Consider the following 23,031-nt stretch of genomic DNA (forward strand, 5'->3'; position numbering starts at 1 on the left):
AACGAGTTTTGACAAGGAGGTAGACTGGAACAATGTATACCTGGCTGGAGAGAATGTACACCTGATGCAGCTACTTTGGAAAACAGTTTGGCAGCTCCTTAAAATGTTAAACATAGATTTACCATATGACCCAGAAATTCCACTTCTGGATATATACCCAAGAAGAAGAAAAACATATGTCTGCACAAAAACTTCGACACAAATGTTCACAGTAGCATTGTTTTTTTTTTTTTTTTTTTTTATAACAGGCAAAAAGAAACAACCCAGTGTCAATCAATGGATGAATGGGTAAGTAGGCTATGGTACACTCATACCATGAAATATTGTTGGGTCATAAAAAGAAATGATGTACCGAGTCATGCTACAATAAGGATGCACCTGAAAGCATTATGCTAAATGACACAAGCATTTCACAAAAGGCCATATGTTATATGATTCCATTTACATCACACATACGAAACGGGCAAATCCACAGGGACACAAGGTAGCTTGGTGGTGGCCCGGTGGAATGCGGAGTGACTGCTAATGAGTATTGGGTTTCTTTTCAAGGTGATGAAAATATTCTGGAGTTCAGTGGTGGTGATGTTGGCAAACTTTGTAATTATGCTAAAAATCAGTGAAATGTATACTTTAAAGGGGTGAATTTTGTGGCATGTAAATTATATCTCATTAAAAAAAAACCCAAACGTTAGTGGTCCTGGATCCCTCTCCACTCTATCAGTTCAAGGAGTGTTAAAAGCTAGCATTTGAACACAGGCTTTACTTTGGGAGACAATAAGGTAATTCAAGGGAGCAGGTCTAAGGGGAAAGATTTTGGGGACTGGTTGGAAGACCGGTGTGTGACTGTGCATTCCCCGCCTGCCTCTAAAATCATGTTGCACACAGAAACACGTTTTCTATCTTAGACCCACTGGGACCAACCAGGGGGTGGAACCCTGCGTTGACTGGGGCAGAGCCAGTGACCCTTCCAAGGCATTATGCAACCCGTGCACTGGGCAGCTGGGAGAGCAGCATCTTTCATCACCCTTCCTCCCCTTCCCTCCACCTGTGAAATATCCTGGGAGGGACACCCCTCACCTTTTCTTCAGGCATTTCCAGGAGGGGCAGGGCTGGGTGTGTATCCTGGGGGCTTGAGGGCCAGCTAGGGCTGGTAAACTCTGACTCATACAGTTTGTATCTGCTGGAAAGAGGCTCTGTCAGGAGAGGGCTGCTGTGATGAGTGTCAGACATTTCCTTCAGGGGGCGGTCGCTCCTAGGTCCTGCAAGCGGAAAGGAAAGGGGGAGAACAGTGAGTCAGGATGGGGCCCAGGGGGACTTGGCTGAGGCTGCAGGGAGGCCGCAGGAGGCATGCAGTCGGTCCTGATACATGACTCTTGCAGTAGAGTGCTGCCAGAGAGCCCTGGGGCCACTCCTCCACCATTGTGGTCTTATCTTTCAAAATCCCCCCATTCTTCCAAGTCCAGAGGAAAGTCCATATCTGCTGTGAAGATTTCCCTGACCACCCAGTTAGAATAGATGCCTCTCTTTTTTTTCCTGATCACTGAAATATTTTTTCTCTACCTTTTTTTTTTTTTTAATTTTTTTTTTTCAACGTTTATTTATTTTTGGGACAGAGAGAGACAGAGCATGAACGGGGGAGGGGCAGAGAGAGAAGGAGACACAGAATCAGAAACAGGCTCCAGGCTCTGAGCCATCAGCCCAGAGCCTGACGCGGGGCTCGAACTCACGGACCGCGAGATCGTGACCTGGCTGAAGTCGGACGCTTAACCGACTGCGCCACCCAGGCGCCCCTCTCTACCTTTTATATTATCCATAGTACTATCTCACTGCTGTAGTTGTAAAAATACTTTCTCTTTGATATGCACACATAGATCTGGGGCTTCTAACTGAGTGGGGATCTAAGGGCGACTCCTTTTCTTACTTGCTATGGAGCTTATGTTGATTATGGTTGACCTCTAGTCCCTCCTCTCTTCCCTCTGCTGTCAGTGCCCTTTCCAGCTTCTTCCTCCTTTTCCTTCCCCAGGAACAGTTCAAAGAAGCAGCAGCAGTTCTGGTAACATCTACTAGAAGCTGTGTGCAACAGGCTGGAGGTCCTTCCCCCTCCACGTGGGACTCCTTTTCCCTTCACTACCGGGGCCAGGGTTTATGCCAGGACTAGCTGGTGGAGTAACTTCTGCCTGCGGTCCTCAGTTTCCTGGCTTACTGTGGCTACCCGCTGGTAGTGCGTGCTTCTCTCCTTCCTCTTCAAGCCACCTTAGCCGTTCTGTTCTTCTTTGTCTTCCCCTGGCTCAGTTATGTCTTCACTTACTTTACTGTTCCTATGACAGGTGGCTTTGGACCTGCACAGTCCCCTCTCAGTATGATCTAGACTTCTCCCCATGGCTCCACCCTGCCTCCCCTGAGTTGCAAGACAGTGTATCTTAGGACGGGGTCTGCAGATCCCTAGCATGGGTGCTGGTGTTCCTCACACTTAGCACTGCAGACCCAGATAAATGATGCAGAGTTCTCTTCCAAAGGGGAGCCAGACCCCTTCCTCTACTTGCATTAGTGCCATTTCCCTGGGCTATTTCCTACTCCCAATGAAAGGATTTCTTGTTCTTCCCTGTTGCTTCCAGACCACTGCTCACTTCGCTGGTGCAGAAAGCCCTCTTTTTTGAGGCTTACACTATCCCTCTCACTGCTCACTGCTGTGTTACTGACTTCCTGGTCATTCACTCGTTCAGTGAAGACTTGAGGGGCTCCTTTCTAGTTATCTTCATCTCTACTCCAATAATTTTCAGTAACTTCAATGTCTGTACATTGATCAAGAGATTGATCAAGTGATGACATTAAGTCATCACTGCATTCTCTGACTTCACAGACCCTTGTGTTCCTCATTTCTAGTGACCCTCTCTACCTCTTCTTTTCAGCCACTAATTTCCACAGTCACCACGTGGACTTGGTCTTACACAAACTATGAAATCTCCAGAGTCTGATGCTCTCCTTTGGACTTCAGGCTCACCTGCTCAAGTGTGTCCACTGACAGCACTTTCACTTCTGGGAGACCTCCAGTCCCTTAGCTCCACCAGCTCCCTATCTCCCCTGCCCTCCTTAACCAACTTAGACTTTGGAGCAGTCACTTTACTTCTTTCAACACCCTTGCTCTGCCCTCCCCAATCCCTCTCTCATGCTTGCGTGGTGAAATCCCGGCCAGGCTAAACCCAACACTCCATCTCTTCTAGGCTTTCATCAAGCAACCGAACATTGCCTGAGAAAAGCTGCATAACTGGGTAGGCTGCCGTCACTTTAGATTTATGCTTGCCATCCTCTTGGGCGGACTCCTGGCACTCCCCTTTCCGTCTTTGGCCAGCCCAGGCTGGTTTCTGCTGCTACTGCCCCTGCTGTAAGACCTCCATGTTGGCAAATCTGAAGCATGCTTTGGTCTTCATCTCATCAGACAGCTCAGGGCATCCACACAGCTGACCATCCCTCCTTGACACACTCTCCTCTTTTTGGCATTTACATTGATCCTCTCTCTAGCTGCTCTTTCACACTGTCCTTGGCTGGCTCCTCCTGTAAATATAAGCATTCTGTTGAGCTCTGTTCTGGACCATTTTCTCTTTACTGATGCTCCTACCCAGCTGACGTCAGCTCTCACTGTGGCTTTATCCTCCATCTGTGTACCTATGACTCCCAAATCTAATATTTCCAGCCCAGTTTTGAGCATTGGATTCACAGATTTAATTGTCTACTTTACACTTGCATATGGATGTTCCAGAAATAGCATAAAGTTAATGCACTGAAACAGCTCATAATGTTTCCTTCTCAGATCCTGTCCTCTCTGAAAGGTGCCTATCCCAGGAAAAGTCCTCTCTCCATTCCAAGCTACTCCTTATAATACCCCCTCTAACCTCCCCCAATCCAGTAATACTACCTCTAAAATACACCTGGATGCCCACTGTCACCATTTGGCTGCCATCACCTCTTGCCACTGCTCCAGTAACTCCCAGTCGGACACCTCACTTCTCAGATTTCTCCTTCATGCCATGCTCCACAGGGCCACCAGTGCTGTCATATCAATACCCAACTTTGCTCATGTCTGTTCCCTGCTTCAATCCCATCAATGGCTACTGATGGAAAAATGCATCTTAAACATGCACACAGAACTCTGTACCACCATGTTCCTGTTATGTTTTAGCCCACCCTGGGTTTCTCCTGCCCCTTGTCTCTAAGTTCCACACTTGCCTCCTTTCAGTGCCTAAGTGTTGAACACTTTCCACCTCAGGGCCTCTGCAAATGCTGGTCTGTGTGCCCAGATGGGCTCTCCCTTGCTAGTTACCTAGAAACTCCTCTTCTTCCCTCAAGCATTGTCTCCATTACCACTCATCAGAGAAGCCTGCCCAGATCAGCTCCTGACCATGTTCTCCTATCATACTCTCATGGGACCTAATGTCTTTCCTTATAGCATTTTTTTTTTTGTACCAAGTGATGATAGATTTATTTTTATAGTGTATGTCTCCCCACCAGAACTTAAGATACATGAGGACAGTGACCTTTTTTGTTCTGTTTACTGCTGTATTCTATTCTTAGCTCCTAGCTAAGTGCCTGGCACATAGCAGATGTTCAATAAATAGTTAAATGAGGGAAGGAAGAAGGGGAGGAAGAAAAGGAGGAAGAATAGAAGGCTACAGGTGATTGCTGGAGTGGGAAAACTTCCTTGCACAACTTTACAAGTATCCTGAGTCTTGAATGGTTTAAGAAGGGAATGGGGCCACTCATCAGCTCTGCATTTTTTGTGGCAAGAACTCTGCCATGTCTAACACGTGTCCTCATTCCCCAGAGTTGCTCATTTAAACCATAGCTGATTTTTATTGTAGGTTTGCAAACATCATTCAGAACTAATTCCTCTTTCTGACTGCCATTGCTCTGGAAAGAGGGCCCTTTCCTCTATTCTGACCTTGCAGGTGGAGTTTGAGTGTGTTTCAGATTGCCCTGGAGGGGGCATGCTGGAATGGTTTAAGAGAGAGGGAAAACCAGCAAGCCTGAGAACCAAGGTGCTCTCTCCCTCTGGTGGCCAAGAGGTGATACAGCATCCTGGCCCATTGGTATGAGATTGCTTCCAAGCCATCCAGAAGAAAAAATGAGGGGCAATCAGGTTATCTAGACACATGATGTGTGTGACACCATACATCTGGACGAACTAGAAATGTGCTGGAAAAACCTTATGTTAAATTCAGTGGCTGTTAATTCCTTTACAAGCCCAATTGAAAAGTGAAATGAAATATATTTCATTAAATCTAAGATGTGATCATCTGTAAGATGATCATTATTTGGTGTATCGCCAAGAAGAAAATGCTGCCAATCAAAATTGCAAGATGTGTGCTGATATTTAATAAATTTTGAAATATGAGAACAATGTATATTATATAGTCAAGGAAATATTTTTTAGTGATAGGGCTTAAGTATACAGGAGTGGAGAATGGGTATATTCAGGATTATTTTCTAACCATGACAATTCAAACACTTATATGTATATATATACATATTTTTTTTTGATGAAAAAATGGCTTACACATTAGGAGTCCTTTAAGAACAGGGGCTTTATCTTGTTGATTTCTGTATTTGTTCTGCCTGGCAGAGAGCTTGACACATAGTAAGCCCTCAATATGTGTCTAATGATTTTGGAAAGAATGAGTGATTGTATGAGGGAAGTACTCTCTCCAGAGTCATCTCCAAAAAGGTACTTTCTTCTCTACCTCTGAGTCTCTCCTGTATGTGGACAACATTTGCAACTACAGATAGAGAAATCAATGCCCAGGAAAGCAAAATAAGAATTATTTCTCACATGGATTTAACTCTGCACTTTTCGAAGCAAGCTACTGCCTTGTGATGGCAAGAGGAAGAAGAGACCCAGGAAAACCAGCAGCTTGCTGCAAAGTCAAGATTAGACCCAGCTCTCCACCCTGGGCTCCCTACCCTTCTGTTACTCTAACTGCCTTGCAGGGCACAGCTGGGGGATTCAGGGGAGGGGTGGCTGCCCTCAGCCCGTGTCCAGGCCCTCAGCCCAGTTCTATTTCATAAGCACACATAGCCTAAGCAGGAACAACGTGATTGCATCTCCTCTGGGGAACACAGCGTTCCTTTGCCATGGGAATGTTTATCCTGTTCAACTGGGGGAATTTTGGCTTTGGGGTAGGATTGAGATGTGCAGCAAGAATGGCCTTGTAAAGAGAAGGTCGCTGTGTCTGGAAAGAGCACAGGCTGCAGAAGCTGAGATGCCCAGCTTCACTCTTTTCTCTGCCGCGAGGGGCTACATGGGCCTCTGTTTCTCCCTCTTCAAAGGGCAATGTGGGACTCTTAGGACAGTGAAATTGCTGACTTGGTTCTTGGCACGTAGTAGGCACTCAGTGATTTTTAGTTTCCTTTCTTCTTGTGCTCTCAAATTGAAGGAAAGATGGGTAAAGTAACCAGATGAAGTACAAGCTGGCTGGCCTAAAACAGAACGCCTTTCAAAAGTTTCCATAAGGCGTTGGCCACTTGTTAAAACTGGACGGTGAAATCCTTGCCTGAGCCACGTCCCGTCTGAAGGCGGCAGGCCTCAGAGCCCATTCCCAACTCAGCTCTGAGCCAGTCCATTAAACCAGCTTCCAAGAACACATAATTATCTGCTTGGCGTGCAAATGCTCCCCTTGGCTGCCCGCACCTCTTCTCCCTCAGAAATATGGACGGAAAGGGCTGTTGGATCAGCCTCATGTCTCTCCAAAACCCAGGCCTTGAATGTTCCCACAAGGGGGCTCCCGAAACACTAGCTCCTCCATCCTCCTTGTAAGAATACTCTCTGTTGCGCACCTACTGTGTGTCCTTGGACTCCCCCAGAAGCATCAGAGCTGCCTGCACAGTGCTCATGTTTGGGCTTGGGCTTCGGAAGGCAGGGAGAGAGAAGTGAACAGACTTTCAGAACAGAGGAAAGGCAATAGCAGAGGGGATGCGGGGCCAGCTGTAGGAGCACAGGGCAGCTCCTGGGCACGAAAAGACTGGGGCCCAGGCTTTCACGTGGGGACTTGGCTGAGCAAGACAGAGGGAGGAGAACACTCAAGGCCAAGGAAATGCCTAAGAAAATACATCCATGGTTTGTGCCAGGAAATCCCAGTTGTACACCTTGCTGGAATATGGGGAAGGGTGTCAGCAGGCAATAGAAAGAGGAAGGTAGGGAGTCAGAAGCCAGACTGGGAAGAGTTCTCAGTCCCTATATTTGGACCCCAATTCTTGCAATATTTAGAAAACGTGTCTGACTCTATTGTACTAACTTTGAAATTCTTTATTTTTTAATTAAAAAAATTTTTTAAACATTTATTTATATTTGAGAGACAGAGAGAGGCAGAGTGTGAGCAGGGGAGGGGGAGAGAGAGAGAGATACAGAATCTGAAGCAGGCTCCAGGCTCTGAGCTGTCAGCACAGAGCCTGATGCGGGGCTTGAACTCACAAACGTGAGATCATGACCTGAGCCGAAGTCAGACACTGGACCGACTGGGCCACCCAGGTGCCCCTAACTTTAATTCTTGACCTGACTTTTTTCTCTAAAGGACTATCTGTCCCTGGTAGCAATGCCAAAGCATGCCCATGCTCAATGGGGAGGGGCTGTGTCCTCTCTAGCACATTCTGGGTGTCAAGGGAGAATGGGGGCTTATGACCGGAGGGGTTTCTTGAGTTGTTGGTGTGAATTAGTGCAGAGCCAAGGCTCTCTCCCTTTCCCGTGGCCTATTGGGATTAAGTATGCCAGTGAAGTTGTCATCCCGGAGTGAATCTAAAATGGCCTCGTTTATTCATCATCTACCCAAGCTGAGTTATGGAGGTCACAGAAGCTCTAGAGAAGAAAAAGTGATTAGCAGGTTTTCCAAAATATTTGTTGAATTAATTTTTCCCAAGAGTTTGTAGTTGATGCAATTATGGAAAACAGTTTCTGTGTATATCTACAACCTCAGGATCAAAAAGGATATTCTTCACCTCTCTCAATCAATGAAGGAATCTACTTTTTAGTGCTTCTGACAGTTGGCTGGTGTCCCACGATCCCATGAAGCAGGCTGCTCTCCTTGTGAACATGTCTTCATACTAGAAGCCATTAGGTCTATGGAGCTGATGTCAAGTCCCTGCGGTTTCACCAGTGCTGGTTCTAGTGCTGCCTTCATATCTGCACAGGATATATGTCCTCCCTTCCCTACATGAAAGCACTTCAAAGATTGATCTTCATCTTCCTTTCTCTGGGGCGGACCTCTGGATTTCCTTTAATTTGGTTCACCCAACAAAGCCCCCAGACTCTCTGCCATCTTGCTTGTGTATCTCAGTGACAGCAGGATCAAAGGCAGAGACATGACTCCAAAAGGACCTTGCTGAGTCAGGCTGGGTCCCTGGGCCAGGGCTCTGCTGATTTCTGAGCCCCGTGGACAGCTGTTGAAAGGGAGAAATCATCTGTCTGGGGCCAAGTTGATGCTGGAATGGGGACAGGACAGATCCATGGATCATACTCAGTGAGGCCAAGGAGGGGATCAAGCCAGGAGAGGCCTCGTCCCTTGACAGATAGGGCAGGGAACAGAAGGGGCTGGCCGGCAGCTGGGCTAAGGTGAGAGGTGCCTTTCTCAGGGCTGGCTTGTGTAAGATGTTGGCTGAACGCTCGTTTTTATTAGGGGGCTCAGATTTTTTCTTGGCTGCTCCAGCCCAGCGAGTCTGATGTGGGCTGAGAGGAGCCTGACTCACGGGGCCAGAGGTCGGGCTGGGAGGGATGGGAGTCAAGAGGGAGCACAGCCTCCCCTGGCCCATCTGCAGACTGTCGGGGTTAGAGATGGCTGGTGGTCAGCACATTGGGGGCTCTATTTTCTGGGTTCTCTCGCAGGGGCCAGGACTGGTGCCTGCAGCTGGGGACCTAACCAGGGCCTGGAGTGGGATTGGGAGAGGAGGCTAGACCTGCATGGATCTCCTCCTTAGATACTGGATCTCCTTGCATTTGGAAGGACATTCTGAGGCAGTCACTGTACCCTTCTCAGCTGACATTCTTTAAGTGGGATGACCCTCTGATGTGCTGTGTATTGAGCCCCTGCTTCACCACATCCCTAAACCAGCAATTACTAAGCCATCAAATTTCACTTCAAGGGCCTTGGCTGTGTAAGTCTGTTTTCTCCCTCTGGGCTGGTCCTCTTCTGTCCAGGTCAGCTCTCAGCCAGTCTCCCTGACTGCAGCTCTCCAGCTTCTCTCCACCTTGCCCCTGGTGATGGATGAAATACCTTAAGACATGGCTTGGTCTTGCCACTACTCAGAAAGCTTCTGAGGTGCTCCAAGTCTAAGGGCCTTGCTCCTGGGACTGGGTGCTTATCGCTTTTACCTTTTTTATTTTAAAACAGAATTGCTAGGAAGACATTCTGAGTCTGCAGATGGCTACTTCAGGTGTGTCCCCAGACTGCCCGGGGGGCAACGTGTCCAGTCTCCACACAGGTGGGGGCTACTTGGGGGAAGAGGTGAGTGTCACCGAAGGTGAAGGTAGGCGTGTTCTCACTCTCCCATGGTTCTGCTTTGGTGCAGGGGGTGGGGGGCAGGGCTTCATCTGTGCTTGAACCAATCTCCAGCTTCTCTGTAGCACGTACTCCTGTTCTGGGCAGGAGGTCTCCTCTGGGCCCACGGCTGCCTCAGGCTCCATTCTATTTCTTCGTGTGTTGTTCTCCATTACTTCCCTGAATCCTGCCCACATGTCCCAGCCCAATTATTGCTATAGTGCTTTCCTGACCCAGGGACACTCTGACCTCTCCTTTGGCCTGTGCAGTGGTTAGGATCTGTTTCCCAGTGCAACAGTCACACACACACACACACACACACACACACACACACACACACTTGTACTCATACATATGCACAATCCTCATGTATGTGCACACATACTCATACGTGTGCACTCACATGCACATATGCACTCCGAACTCTGCAAATTCCACACTGCTCTAACTCTCTGTGCACATAATATTTCATACTCTACAAAGTACTCTCCTATCCAGAACTGCATTTGTTTCTCTGAATGATCCCATGATGGGGAGAGGGGCAGGGTGGTGTTATTCTTATTTCACTGGCCCAGAGAAGTGAGGGTTCTCACCTGAGTCACACAGGGCATTGACACAGTGGCTGGGGCTGACCCTGCCTCCTAATGCTCAGGCCTGGGCTCTTTCCACAACACCATCACTGACCCCACGGGCTCTGCCCCCAGGATGTCTCTCTCCCCTCGTGCAGAGCTCAGAGGCTAGTGTGTCCTCCATTCTCCCTGAGGCCTGGCTTTATGTAGTTTAGGTTTCATGTGTACAAATACATGCCTCCTTCTGGGAACTGAACCACGGCCTCAAACTGGAACTTCCTATGTGTAACCTGGGGCAGTATGCAACCCCGTTCTTCCATTTGGCAGGGATACAGTTCTTCCGAAATTAACCTCTCCAAGGACTTAGTTTGGCATGTTCTTTAGGCCCCTGGGCTACTCCTCTTCTTTTCAGTAAAACCTTGATAATGTTTTCCCTGCACAGATGTTTATTTTCTAGAAGTGACAGGGATGAGAGTGGGGAGGCAGGGCTGTCCCTGGGAGGGTGCAGAAATTGGGACAGATCCCATCAGGCGCTGTCCCTGGAGCCTCTAATCTGGGCACAACTCAGAGTCAGGTGACACTGAAGGCCTTCTGGAGACAGAGTGGAGGTGTTCTGAAGGGGGAGGGGGTGGTGTTGGGTACAGGTAAAGAAGGGCAGTTAAGGGGATGGTGTTAAGTCTCAGGTCTTAAGCAGCAGCCAAAGGGGCCCCAGGGTGGGGTTCTCCTAGTGCAGCACCCCACTGCCCCATCCTCCATGCTTTTGGATAGACTTCTCAGCATTCTGTAATGTGCTTGGGAGCCATTACAGGCACTGGCTTCCCCAAGTCACCCTCCGTCTTCAAACATGACCTCACTTTCTGCACATGATGGAAAAACAACTGGGCAAGTAGGGGGCAATGCTGTTTTCAGGGCACCTTCCCTTTCCCTTCAGCCAGATGTGAATGCTCCTTCCTTTCAACCCTGAGAGCAGATTCTCATCCCTGACAGCACACAACCATCTTTCTCTTGGGAGCTTTAAAAAATGCTGATGCCTGGGTTCCTCCTCCAGAGATTGTGGCTTCAGTGAGTGGTCTGGGGAGCAGCATGGGCACTGAGAATGTTAAGAGCTCTCCAGGTGATGCTGATGCTGATGTGCAGCCCAGACTGAGAAGCAATGACCTGGACCTTTGGGTGTCTGACCTTGCAGAACACATTTTATTGCCCTGTTACTCATGGTGCAGGCTGAGGATCAGCTACATTTCTTTTTTCTTTTCTTGTTTTTTTTTTTTTTTTTGAGAAGGGAGGGCAGAGGATGCGAATGGATGCACATGTGAGCAGGGGAGGGGCAGAGGGAGAGGGAGAGAGAGAGAATCTTAAGCAGGCTCCATACTCAACGTGGAGCCCAATGCTGGGCTTGATCCCACAACCATGAGAGCATGATCTGAGCTGAAATTAAGAGTTGGACGCTCAACTGACTGAGCCACCCAGACAGACCCTCACTGCATTTCTAAATGCAGGTTCTAGGCCCTTTCTCAGAAGCGGACTTTGCATTTGAATAAGACCTTCAGGTGGTTCCTTTACTCATAAGCTCTGGGAAGCACAGGGGCAGGGGTCTAGCTGGGCAGTGCTCTTGTGGGGAGAAGGCACTGGGTGTGGGGAGCTACAAGAAGGGAGCAGGAGGAGAGGGCCTGGGCACAATCTCCATTCTTTTCAGAACTTTGGCTGAGTGGTGAAAGCATTCGGTAAACAAGTGAAACCAGATTAGATTTGCCAACAGCAAAACCAAAATGAAACCAAAGCTAGATTTATTATTTTAATTAAATACCATTTACATCCTCTACCTCCAGATGAAAGGAGATGGCAAACACCCCAGTCCTTTCCATCATGTGTCTTGGCCTGTGGCAGTTAAATCCCAGCTTCCCACGCAACCTGTGCAGGGCCCTAACCATGGCATGCTCCCGAGAAAGCCAGTTTGTAAGGGGTGCACAGTTTCAGAAATAAAAATGTAGCACCTATGGAAATGGAGGCTCCTCCCATTGTTGCAAATACCTAAATCGAAAACTCACCTTTGCTTTGTAAGCTCGGACAACACCATAAAGAGGAGGTGAGGTTGGGTCCTTGTTGTGAATGGCCCCAAAGAGGGCATAAACATGGATTCATGTTGGGGTGAGTCAAGGTTAGGAGGCTTTAGTCATGACAGCCTCATGCTATGAACGTCAGTGGGATGCTAGGGTGGGGGTGGGGGTATGCAGGAATGAAGGGCACTAGTAAGAACATCAGTAATCAAACAATAAGTTCGTGCCATATTGGAGAAGACAGAATAGAGGAAGCCCCGCCCAGAGTGGAAGGGGACATTTCGTGGGGGTAGTGAGAAGAGGAATACAGTTGGAATTGGCAGGCAGGAAGGAAAAAGTGGGAGGACTGGGGCATTACAGGGAGACGTAAGGGAAGTGGCAGGGGAGGGAGGAGAATAGGAGGAAGGAGAAAGAGAAGAGAGGAGAGAAACCTCAGAGTCACAGCACAGTAGGAGGATTGAGGTGCTGGTGGGAGAGGATGTGCTGAGAAGGAGATGGAGCAGGCGAGGAGATGGGCTGGGGAGACAGATGGGCACTCCTGAGCCCTCTGTCTCTGCTCTGAAGGGGCCACAGCCTCCAGGCTGCCAGACTCCCTGGCAAGGCTTCTCCCTCCTCCTCCTCTCTTGCATGAGTCCTGTGAAGGATGGAGCAACAGTCTTCCTGGGGAGAGGAAGTGAGCTGTTGTGTCACACTGCCCTGTATGTGGCCCTGGAACATCATGTGGTTCCAGAGACAGCCAGCTCCGGACCAGCTACCGAAGAAGGAAAAGCAGAGGGATCCTGGTGTGGAGATGGGGACTTAACCTAACTTTATCCCACTCTTTCTTCTCCTTCAGCCCTAACCAGATTTACCAAATGAGCTTTCCTCAGATCTCCAAAGAAGCCACTTGGGGTTACAACAGTTGAGTGTTAAAGAAAGTATGCATTTAGCAAGTGGCCGAAGACATTTGCCGAGATGCTTGTCCTCTGACCCCCTGCAGCTTGACTGATGTAATGGGAGAGATATGTTGGCTATATTCATGCAGTCAAGACTCCGAAGAGATGGAATTTATCTGGACATCACTGGAAAACAAATTTTGTTGTGAAACCTCTGAAGATGTGTTTTCTCGAGAGCATCTGAAAGGAGGGTGAGTGTTGATGAGCAAACTCCACCGGGATGGTCACAGTGGGTGGAACCAAAAGAACATGGCCTTGGGAGTCCAGCCAAATTCTAGCTCTGCCATCTACCATGTACCACGTGGGGATTCCTCCTCATCTGGGAAGCAGAATAGTGATTGCTGCCTCATAAGGCAACATGTAGAGGGCTGAGCAGCACACTACTCCACGAACCGTAGGTGTCACCAAATGTCAGTTTCTGCCTACGTCCTCCCGGCTTTTCTGGGGTTGTTCATAAGCTCTAAAGGCTCCAACTACCAGGAATTTAATGAGAGTAGATTTGCTGATGTAAATATTTAGAAATGTTCATCTTCCTAAAACACTAATTTCTCCATAGCAGATCCTACATTGGATATTGCTTATTAATTCAAATGTTTGTTGAGTACCTACTATGTGTCAGTCACTAGAGATTCATCAGTGAGCAAGACAAAGTTCTTCTTGTCCTCATGGAAACCAGAAGGTACACTGTGAATGTCCAGGGATGGGACTGCCCTGCTTCCCACTGTGGGGGTGGGTAGAGAATGAAGGTGGAAATGAGGGGAGCATCTTTTGGTTGACTCAATGAAGGAGGGGTACCACTACTATTTAGTGGTGAAGGCCAGGGAGGCCACATATCCTGCAATATGCAGGACAAGCCTATATGACAAGGGACGGTCCCCCACAAAATGCTCAGTGAGAAAACCTGGTAAGCCAGGGAAAGTCAAAAACGTCCCTGTTGGTAGAAAGGTTTTTAATACCATCATTTCTCCAAGATCAACTTTGAAGAGATATTTTAATTGGATGTGAAGGAGTCCTATGTCCTGTTTCTTTCTGTTTTTCAGAGTTTACAGAGCCATCCTTCTAAGGGTCTGTGATTCCATTGCCTTTTTGGTGGTGCTCCTAACTCCTTCATGACCTGGCTGATACAACTGTGAACTAGGAAGTAGGATTCAACCAAGACTCCAACTTGCAGGCCCCTTGATCAGTGCTTTGCCTCTGTAAGTGGTCCAGTTCTGGTTAGGGGTACAGATGGGGATCACAGATCAGGGAGAAGACAAATGGCTCATTTGGAGAACCAAACCCATTGTCTTGGTTGCATTAATTCTACACACCAACCCACTAGGGCAAAAGGCAGGTAAAGTACACCTCTCAAAACTGATGGCCCATCTATAACATCTTCAAGGGCTTCTGAGGTTCTAAGACATAAACATTTTGGGGAATATGCCTTCAAATGAGATGACAGTATCACCCACCCAATAATCATATTCTTTTTAGTTTAAGCCTCTCCTTGTCATGTTTAAAAAAGTCATATGTAGTCACTATGAAAATTTCAAATACTGAAGAGCACAGGAAGAATGCAGAAACTTACTGCCACTTCCCAAATGCAGAAATGGCCATCATAAACATTGGGGAGCTGTCCTTCCAGATACCTTTGTGCTCATATTCCTGAGTAGCAAAAGAAAAAATGGAAAGACAAAATTATTTCCTAAAAATAGGGTAATGTCTTATGAGCTATTATTTTTGTTTTGTTTTTGTTTTTTTGAGCTATTGTTTTTTAACGGAAAGTATCATATTTAATTTTGTGTGACTTGAACAAAAGGAAAATGAATTAAAGTGAAACTAGAGAAACTGCTAAACTTCAGATAAATGTTTATTCACCATGGGAAATATTTTTAGTTTTTGTAACCTTTTAAGGTTAAGAAAACAGAAAAAGCATTTAAAAAATTAAGAACTCAGTATCTTTAAAAAAAAATCCAGGTTTCATATTTAGGTAGTACTGATTGCCTCCTAACTAAGAAAAATAGGAAAACTGTTTTCATATGCTTTTATCAATTTTTACTAATTTTATTATTATTATTATTGCATTGTCAAGATTTATACCATTTCATTCCATTCCTTAATTGTAATTCATAATTTCATACATTTCTGTCCCTATCTATTGAAGAAAGAATATATATATATATATATATATATATATATATATATAGGTATACATAAAAAGGAATTCAGCAATTATTACTAATTTTTTATAGTTTATATGTTCCCAAGTACTTTATTTTATTTCACTATGTGGGTGACATTTTATCACACACACACAATGCATAATTTATATACATATATATTCACAAGAAAGCCCCATAGATGCTTTATCTCTTGAGTTGCTCCATTTTGGAGAATGTTTACATGTTGCTTAAGGGACAAATTTATTCTTTCTTCACATATTTTCTGAGTGTCTAATGAGTGTGCTCTAGAGCTAAAATCTTGACAAAGATTAAAGTATCTCTAAGAATATCTTACAAACTTGCATTGAGACATTCAAAATCCCTTCCAAATCACAATGACAGTAAATGGAAGAGTTCATCTACCCTATTAGGCCATTATGAGGTGTGGCAGCCAACCTCCACAGTGGCCCTTGGTGACCCTTGCTTCCCGGTACTCACAGAGCTGACCTGTGTAACCAACAGGACATCATAGAAAAGAGGTTCTGTCCCTTCTGGGGCTAGGTTTAAAAGACACTGCCACTTCAGCCTTGCATTTTTGGGTCACTTGCTCTGGGGGAACTGCAGCCTTAGGAGTCTGTCGTGGAGAGGAACTGAGACCTCTTGGCAACAACCAGCATCAGCTGGCTAGATGCACAAGAGAGTCATCTTAAGAGTGGATCCTCCAGCTCCAGTAAAGCCTTTAGTAAAGCCATCATCGTGACAGCCATCTCATTAGAGACTCTAAGCCAGAACCACCCAGCTATGTTGCTCCCACATTCCTGGCCAAAGACATTTTTCTTGTTTTAAGTTGCTAAGTTTTGGGCAATTTGTTACACATCAGTAGATAACTAATACATTAGCCATTAATACCTCTTCAAAGATCTAATTAGCCAGTCTCTTAGCAGAAGCCCGGAAAGGTATACTTTTTTATGAAGGAAAAAGGAAGGAATTGATACTTACTGACATCTACTATGTGGTAGGTAATGCTCTCTGTGTTATCTAATCCTCATAGCAACCTTGTAGAGTAGTGTAGAGGGCACCTTTTTTAGAATTTGGAGGTAGTCTGCTGCCAAAATGAGACAGTAGTGCATATAAGAAAGATCTGTTGGCCTCACACTTTTGCAGGAAATTAGTTTCCTGTTGGTTGAACTTCATAGGGCAAAAATGTCTTTTGGGGGAAAAAAACCACTTCTGGGTGAGAATCAGTTGTGAAACACAATCAACACACTAATTTAGGAGGAATGTATATGGCCAGCCCTGTGGCTCACTCTGTGGGGACACACCTGAGAAGTACCAACCAGCATTATCTTCAAGGGGGTTTACTTCAGAGATAACATTTAAAGGCAGGAACAGAATCAGAAAGCAAAGTAAGAAAGTACTGAAACAGTGAATGTGTTTCATCATTTGATTATTTGGCTGTCCTTAGCAAGGACCTCTCATCTGCAAGTCTTGCAGCCTTGAAGGATGTGACAGACATGACCTCCAGGAGCTCTGTCCTTCAGGAGCTGAGGGGTGGTTAGACACATTAAAAAAACAGAATGTAATTTAGGATATCCCATGCTGGAGCCTGTAGGGTGGCTTGCTCAATCCTTCTAGGGTACCTTACTATATCCAAGAGGCTAGAAAGTTAAAAGTCAAATTTCTCAGGGGCGCCTGGGTGGCTCAGTCGGTTAAGCATCTGATTTTGGCCCAGGTCATGATCTCATGGTTTGTAAGTTCGAGTCTGCATCTGGCTCTGCGCTGACAGTTTGGAGCCTGGAGCCTGGTTCAGATTCTGTCTCTGTCTCTCTCTGCCCCTCCCCTGCTCCCGCTTTGTCTCCCTCTCTCTCAAAAATAAATAAACATTAAAAAATAAAAAAATCAAATTTCTCAGCTTCTCTTGCAGCTGAGGTTTTAGAATAAAATCAGGCTTTGTCAATTTGAGGCATTAGGCAAAATTTAGAAGGTAGAAGTGAAGCAGAAGTCTTGCCTTTTCAGCTGTTTTCTCCTGAAAGAAAGGTCAGGGACAGATGATGTTTTTTGCTGCTCACTGTTCAGCCACTAGCTTTGTGGGTTTGAGGGGCAGGAGCTATAGTGACTTCATGATTCTGGCTTCCTGATTCCTGGAATATAATGGTGGGTTTTTGAACTCAGTAGTTTCAGTGGTGGCCTCAGAGGTAGTAGCTCCTATGGTAGGTAAGTTCTGTAGTGTTTCAGGAGTAATTTCTGGCCCAAAGCTCACTCCTACAACTGTGTCCCCAATTTTGTGAGCCCCTAAATTCCTGTATTAAATCCCTTTCTGCTTAAAATACCTGTAGTGGTTTCTGTTTTATGTACTAAACCCTGACCAATAGATGCCATAAGAAAGGAGACTGGGGCAGGAGGCAGGGGACAGGAGGGAAGGGGTAATTAGGAAGGAATTTTTGGAGGAGCTAACTTTTTAGCTTAAAGGAAGAAGGACTGTAAACAGCCCAACAGAAGAGATGAAAGCCCCTTAGTGGGAGGGATTACAAGAGTCTATTTCTCTTTCCCCCAAGTTGGTACCTCCCTATCACCTTCCACCCTTCAGAACGATGGGTTATGGCTTTTGTTAAGGCCTGGACTTGAATGAATAGTCACTTGGAGTTTCAATTTGTTGTCACTGGAAAGTGTGTTATTTCAGTATGGGATTCAATACCCAGAAAACAGATTCTCATGGAGCCCCCTCATGGATCCTGCAAAGATAAATACATCTGGAGAAGGCAGTGCTTTTCCTTTCCTGTTGCCTTCCTTCATCACCCTGCTGGAAACTGCACGCTGCTATCTGGGCTTAGCTCCTGATCACCTATCTCCCTGGGGGAGGATAAAACAGAGGGACCAGGTGTTCTCTGACATGGCAAATCAGAAGAAAAATCACTGTATTGGGAGTGAGGAGACCTGGGGTCTAAATTTAGCTTTGCTGCCTACCAGCTGTTTAACCTTGGGCAAGTTTAATGGATAACCAAATTTTTACTATCGTGTGAATCTTCCCACTTTTCTCCAGGCTGCAGCCTTAAGTCAGACCATTATCATACCTCCTGTTATAACTCCTGGTATCTGTGTAGGCTCCACAATCCGTTCTCCTTGGTGCATTCAGAATAATTTGCAAGAATGCAAATCATGTCATATCACCCCTTCTTTAAGACTCTTTAATGCTTCCCAGTGAGCCCAGGATACCCAAACTCCCAGGCAGGACATTAAGTCCAACTTGGTCTCAGTGTACCTCTCCAATCTCCTCTCCTCTCTCCTCTCCAGAAGAGGCTTCATTTTAAGGTGAACTAGAACCAGGGGTCCCCAAAGTGGGACATTCATCCTGAGGGGTATTGTAAGACACTCAGTCAATTGGGGTGTGGATACATATTAGAACTTCTATGTATATTTTTATCTAAAAATTGAGATAAACTTAAGGTATCCTGGTTCAGATCCTTTTTCAAGTTGTCACATGTCATTTATGGATCTTATATACCATACCTTTAGTGTTGCAAGATTAGGAGGTTAGTGGCTATCTATTTAGGCTCTGGAGGAAAACTTTCTGAATAAGTGCTTCTTATTGGTTATTAATATTATTATTATCATTCTGGAATAGAGTGGAATTTCCATGGTACAAAAGGATTGACACAAAATGGACAAATGGATTAGAAAGAGTCCTACAAAGAAATTTCAGAACATAAAAAATGACTAATATAAGTCCAAATAAATCACAGGAAAGTGGTGCTATTGCTTCTTCAGTTCTGATTATGTTCTGATGATTCCAGCCACATTAGAAAGTAAAGGCAATGACAACCTAATTAGCCACAATAAGAATTAGGCCCCCAAAATGTCAGAATTATGAAGTCTACTTTAAAAAGGGCTTACATTCTACTACAAAGCTGTAATCATCAATACAGTATGGTATTGGCACAAGAACAGACACATAGACCAATGGAATAGAACAAAGAACCCAGAATTGGACCCACAAATGTATGGCCAGCTAATCTTTGACAAAGCAGGAAAGAGTATCCAATGGAAACAAAGACAGTCTCTTTACCAAATGGTGCTGGGAGAATTGGACAGCAACAAGCCAAAGAATGAAAACTAGAACACTTTCTTATACCGTACACCAAAATAAACTCAAATTGGATGAAAGACCTGAATGTGAGACAGGAAACCATCAAAACCCTAGAGAAGAAAGCAGGCAACAACCTCTTTGACCTCAGCTGCAGCAATTTCTTACTTGACACATCTCCAAAGGCAAAGGAATTAAAAGCAAAAATGAACTATTGGGACCTCATCAAGATAAAAATGCTTCTGCACTGCAAAGCAAATAATCAATGAAACTAAAAGGCAACCAATGGAATGGGAAAAGATATTTGCAAATGACATATCAGATAAAAGGTTAGTATCCAAAATCTATAAAGAACTCACCAAACTCCACACCTGAAAAACAAATAATCCAGTGAAGAAATGGGCAGAAGACATGAATAGACACTTCTCTAAAGAAGATATCCACATGGACAACAGGCACATGAAAAGATGCTCAACATTGCTTCCTCATCAGGGAAATACAAATCAAAACCACCCTCAGATACCACCTCACACCAGTCAGAGTGGCTAAAATGAACAAATCAGGAGACTATCGATGCTGGAGAGGATGTGGAGAAACCGGAACCCTCTTGCACTGTTGGTGGGAATGCAAACTGGTGCAGCCGCTCTGGAAAACAGTGTGAAGGTTCCTCAAAAAATTAAAAATAGATCTACCCTATGACCCAGCAATAGCACTGCTAGGAATTTACCCAAGGGATACAGGAGTGCTGATGCATAGGGGCACATGTACCCCAATGTTTATAACAGCACTTTCAACAATAGTCAAATTATGTTAAGAGCCTAAATGTCCATCAACTGATGAATGGATAAAGAAGATGTGGTTTATATATACAATCGAATACTACTTGGCAATGAGAAAGAATAAAATCAGGCCATTTGCAGCAATGTGGATAGAACTGGAGGGTATTATGCTAAGTGAAATAAGTCAGTCAGAGAAAGACAGATATCATATGTTTTCACTCATATATGGATCTTGAGAAACTTAAAAGAAGACCATGGGGGAAGGGAAGGGAAAAAAAGTTACAAACAGAGAGGGAGGGAGGCAAACCATAAGAGACTCTTAAATACAGAGAACAAACTGAAGGTTGATGGGTGTGGGGGAGAGGGGAAAGTGGGTGATGGGCATTGAGGAGGGTACTTGTTGGGATGAGCACTGGGTGTTGTATGGAAGCCAATTTGACAATAAATTATATTAAAAAAAATAAAAAGGGTTTACATTGACTATCATTATAGATGACCCTGACCTAACTGTGTATTGTGCCTTGACATATTGGCTGATGTAGATACATAAATATAATTTGTAATTAAAGAAACGTATTGGGGTGCCTGCTCAAAAATATTTTTCTGGTAGAACTGCACAGTAAAGAAATTTGGAAACCACTGAGCTAAGGACAGATTTGGGTCTAAACGGTACAAGACACCCCAGATCCAATAAACATCCTCTGGCCCTAATGTAAGAGTGTGAACTTCTTGGTTATTGATGCTTTTAATGCATTCATAAAGCAGAGTTGTTACTGTGCAGTATATTTTCAATGGATTTTAAAAGAGTAGACTTCAAAATTTGGGAATATTTTATCTGCAAAATCATTTGATCTGATATTATCTGATATTTACTCAGAATAAAACAAGGTCAATGTTATGTACCATACAAAATTTTGTCACTGATAGGATGGGTTATGTGACTTGCACCCTCATGACGGTGAATTGCCTGCTGACATTAGGACCAATTGGGTCGCACACCAGCTCCATCATTAGAAGCCAGAAAGCAATGCCCTTTTTGCTCCAGTTATTCTTGAAGTAATTTGTTTACCCCAGCCATCAGAACACAGTCAATAAACTGCAGGGATTGACAAAGTGGCACTGTACAGGCAACACGGAAAATTGGAAAAGTGAATTGTAGGTGGTGAGTGGTTAGCAATAAATAATCAGCTTATTCCAGTTGCAGAAATGTCTATGACCAGGAGAAAATCTGACCAGTGAAAATTTTGAATTGGACAAAAGTGGGCCACTTAATTCTCCATGAATACATTCAAGAGTGAATATGTTTGGATTCTCTAAGCAAGACTGCTCTTCACAATACTTGGCTTTGTAAAAATCCTGTCTGCTGACATTTGGATTCTCTCCAGTTACCTGGCATCTGAAATTATATCATTAGTGATTTACTCCTTTGAACTAAACATAGACCTCTTCAGGTATCCTCTTTTGAAAAACAAGCACCCTTGGAAAGATTTAGCACAGTAAGTAAAAGATCCCTTGGTATAACTTGGTCTACTAAATGGCTGCCCCTGCAGGGAGAGCTCTGGAACAGTAAGTATCAAGGCTCCAGGCATCCTGGGGAGGGTGTGTGAGGAGGTGGGGAGCTGGGAAAGGGTGAGGTGAGGCTTGAGAAAAGAGTAAAGGTAGAGAAGGAGGGTGCCAAAGGCCAGGTTGAAGGGTTTCAGTTTCAACAAAGAAACTGATTTTAATTCTTTAGTTCAGGTCTAAAATAGACTGTGTCAAACACTGAATTCATCATAATCCTCTGGACTTGGGAAGGCGTCATATCTTTCAGAATTAATTCAGTATAATATAACACTCAAGGGACCCCAAATAAATACAATCAACTTTCAGTTTTCAGTGAACCTGCCATGAGCTTGTTGATGGTTGACAGGCAATTGGGGACACAAATCAGCACTCCCTGGGCAATCACACCCATTTTCTTATCAATTATGGACAAACGAGACAGGAAGGTGAATTTCTAGAAAGAATAGAAAAATGCTCTTCAGTGCAGCAAATTGTCCTGATTAGGGACTACCTGTCATACATCTTGCAGGATCCCATTCCTCATTGTTATTGTGGATGATTGAGCAGTGGCCGTTCTGATGGAATCTCTTTGATGATTTCATTTCTGATGTTCACCTCCCTGCTTGTTCAGCAAGCTGCACATCTGGTCAATATCCTCCCCACCCCACACACAACTGATTGATTTAGTAGATTCAGTGGGAAAAAAAAATCAAAGTAGTTCGACAAAAATGTACTTTTTGATAGAAGTTATTAGTCAGTCGCTAACTAAATTGATAGGTTACTTTTATCTTGATTTTTTTTTTTATTTTTGTTTTCAGAAATAACAAGTTTAGCTGACTAAAAAGACCAGGTGTCTAATCGACTTGGCTGGTTGTGCTGACAGATATTTGATGTGACATCCATTGACTACACTGACGGGAATTTGAATGAGTTCAAGTCAAAATGTTTGAATTCATCAGTGGGGAGTGTCAACCAATTTTTGCTCTGGAGAAAGCACTCAAATGTCTGCATTTTACAATGAGGAAGTACAAGCTGTTTGGCCTCAAGAAATAAGTGATCCAAGAGGAGATTTCTTTGAAAGGACCTGAGTGATATTTTGTGTCTTTTGATCTCTTGTAAGAACCTGAGTTTGTTCAGGAAAGACCAACTCATGTGCCCATTACAATTACATGGTCTCTGGGGGAAAGTAAAAGCAGTGGAAGTGATTCTGAGTAGAGATGTTTTTCACATTACACCAGAGACCTCATACTAACTCTCTTCCTGAGGTTTCTAGAGCCAGACCATGGGAAAGCAGAGCAGGAGGTAAAAGGGGTTTTCAGTTTTACATAATCCCTGCTCCCGCCATGCCTCAAACTCCTTTGTCCACCTCTGTCCTCCCTTTATCAGGGTGTCCAGCTCTCATACTGTCCCTT

General features: G+C 44.9%; 1 protein-coding gene and 1 long non-coding RNA gene across 4 annotated transcripts in view; one reads left to right on the forward strand and one right to left on the reverse strand.

Annotated features, from left to right (window-relative positions):
• Positions 1 to 1,245, reverse strand: part of SLC14A2 (solute carrier family 14 member 2) — a 53,038-nt gene extending 51,793 nt beyond the window's left edge. Inside the window, exon 1 of the mRNA XM_030336766.1 lies at positions 1,078 to 1,245. Coding sequence (XP_030192626.1) covers positions 1,078 to 1,230 — 153 coding nt within the window. The 5' untranslated portion in view covers positions 1,231 to 1,245. The remainder of the gene's footprint in view (positions 1 to 1,077) is intronic.
• On the forward strand, positions 249 to 22,811 carry LOC115528562. 3 transcript variants are annotated; one of them, XR_003973301.1, is made up of 4 exons: positions 249 to 288; positions 12,977 to 13,267; positions 14,117 to 14,272; positions 18,840 to 19,158. It is a non-coding gene; the product is annotated as an uncharacterized LOC115528562 (long non-coding RNA). The 3 variants fall into 3 exon arrangements; XR_003973300.1 differs by lacking the exons at positions 249 to 288; positions 18,840 to 19,158 and adding an exon at positions 22,438 to 22,811 and having other exon boundaries at positions 12,654 to 13,267; XR_003973299.1 differs by lacking the exon at positions 249 to 288 and having other exon boundaries at positions 12,654 to 13,267.
• Positions 22,812 to 23,031: the final 220 nt, after the last annotated feature.

The sequence above is a fragment of the Lynx canadensis genome, chromosome D3, assembly GCF_007474595.2.
Source record: "Lynx canadensis isolate LIC74 chromosome D3, mLynCan4.pri.v2, whole genome shotgun sequence".
Taxonomy (NCBI): domain Eukaryota; kingdom Metazoa; phylum Chordata; class Mammalia; order Carnivora; family Felidae; genus Lynx; species Lynx canadensis.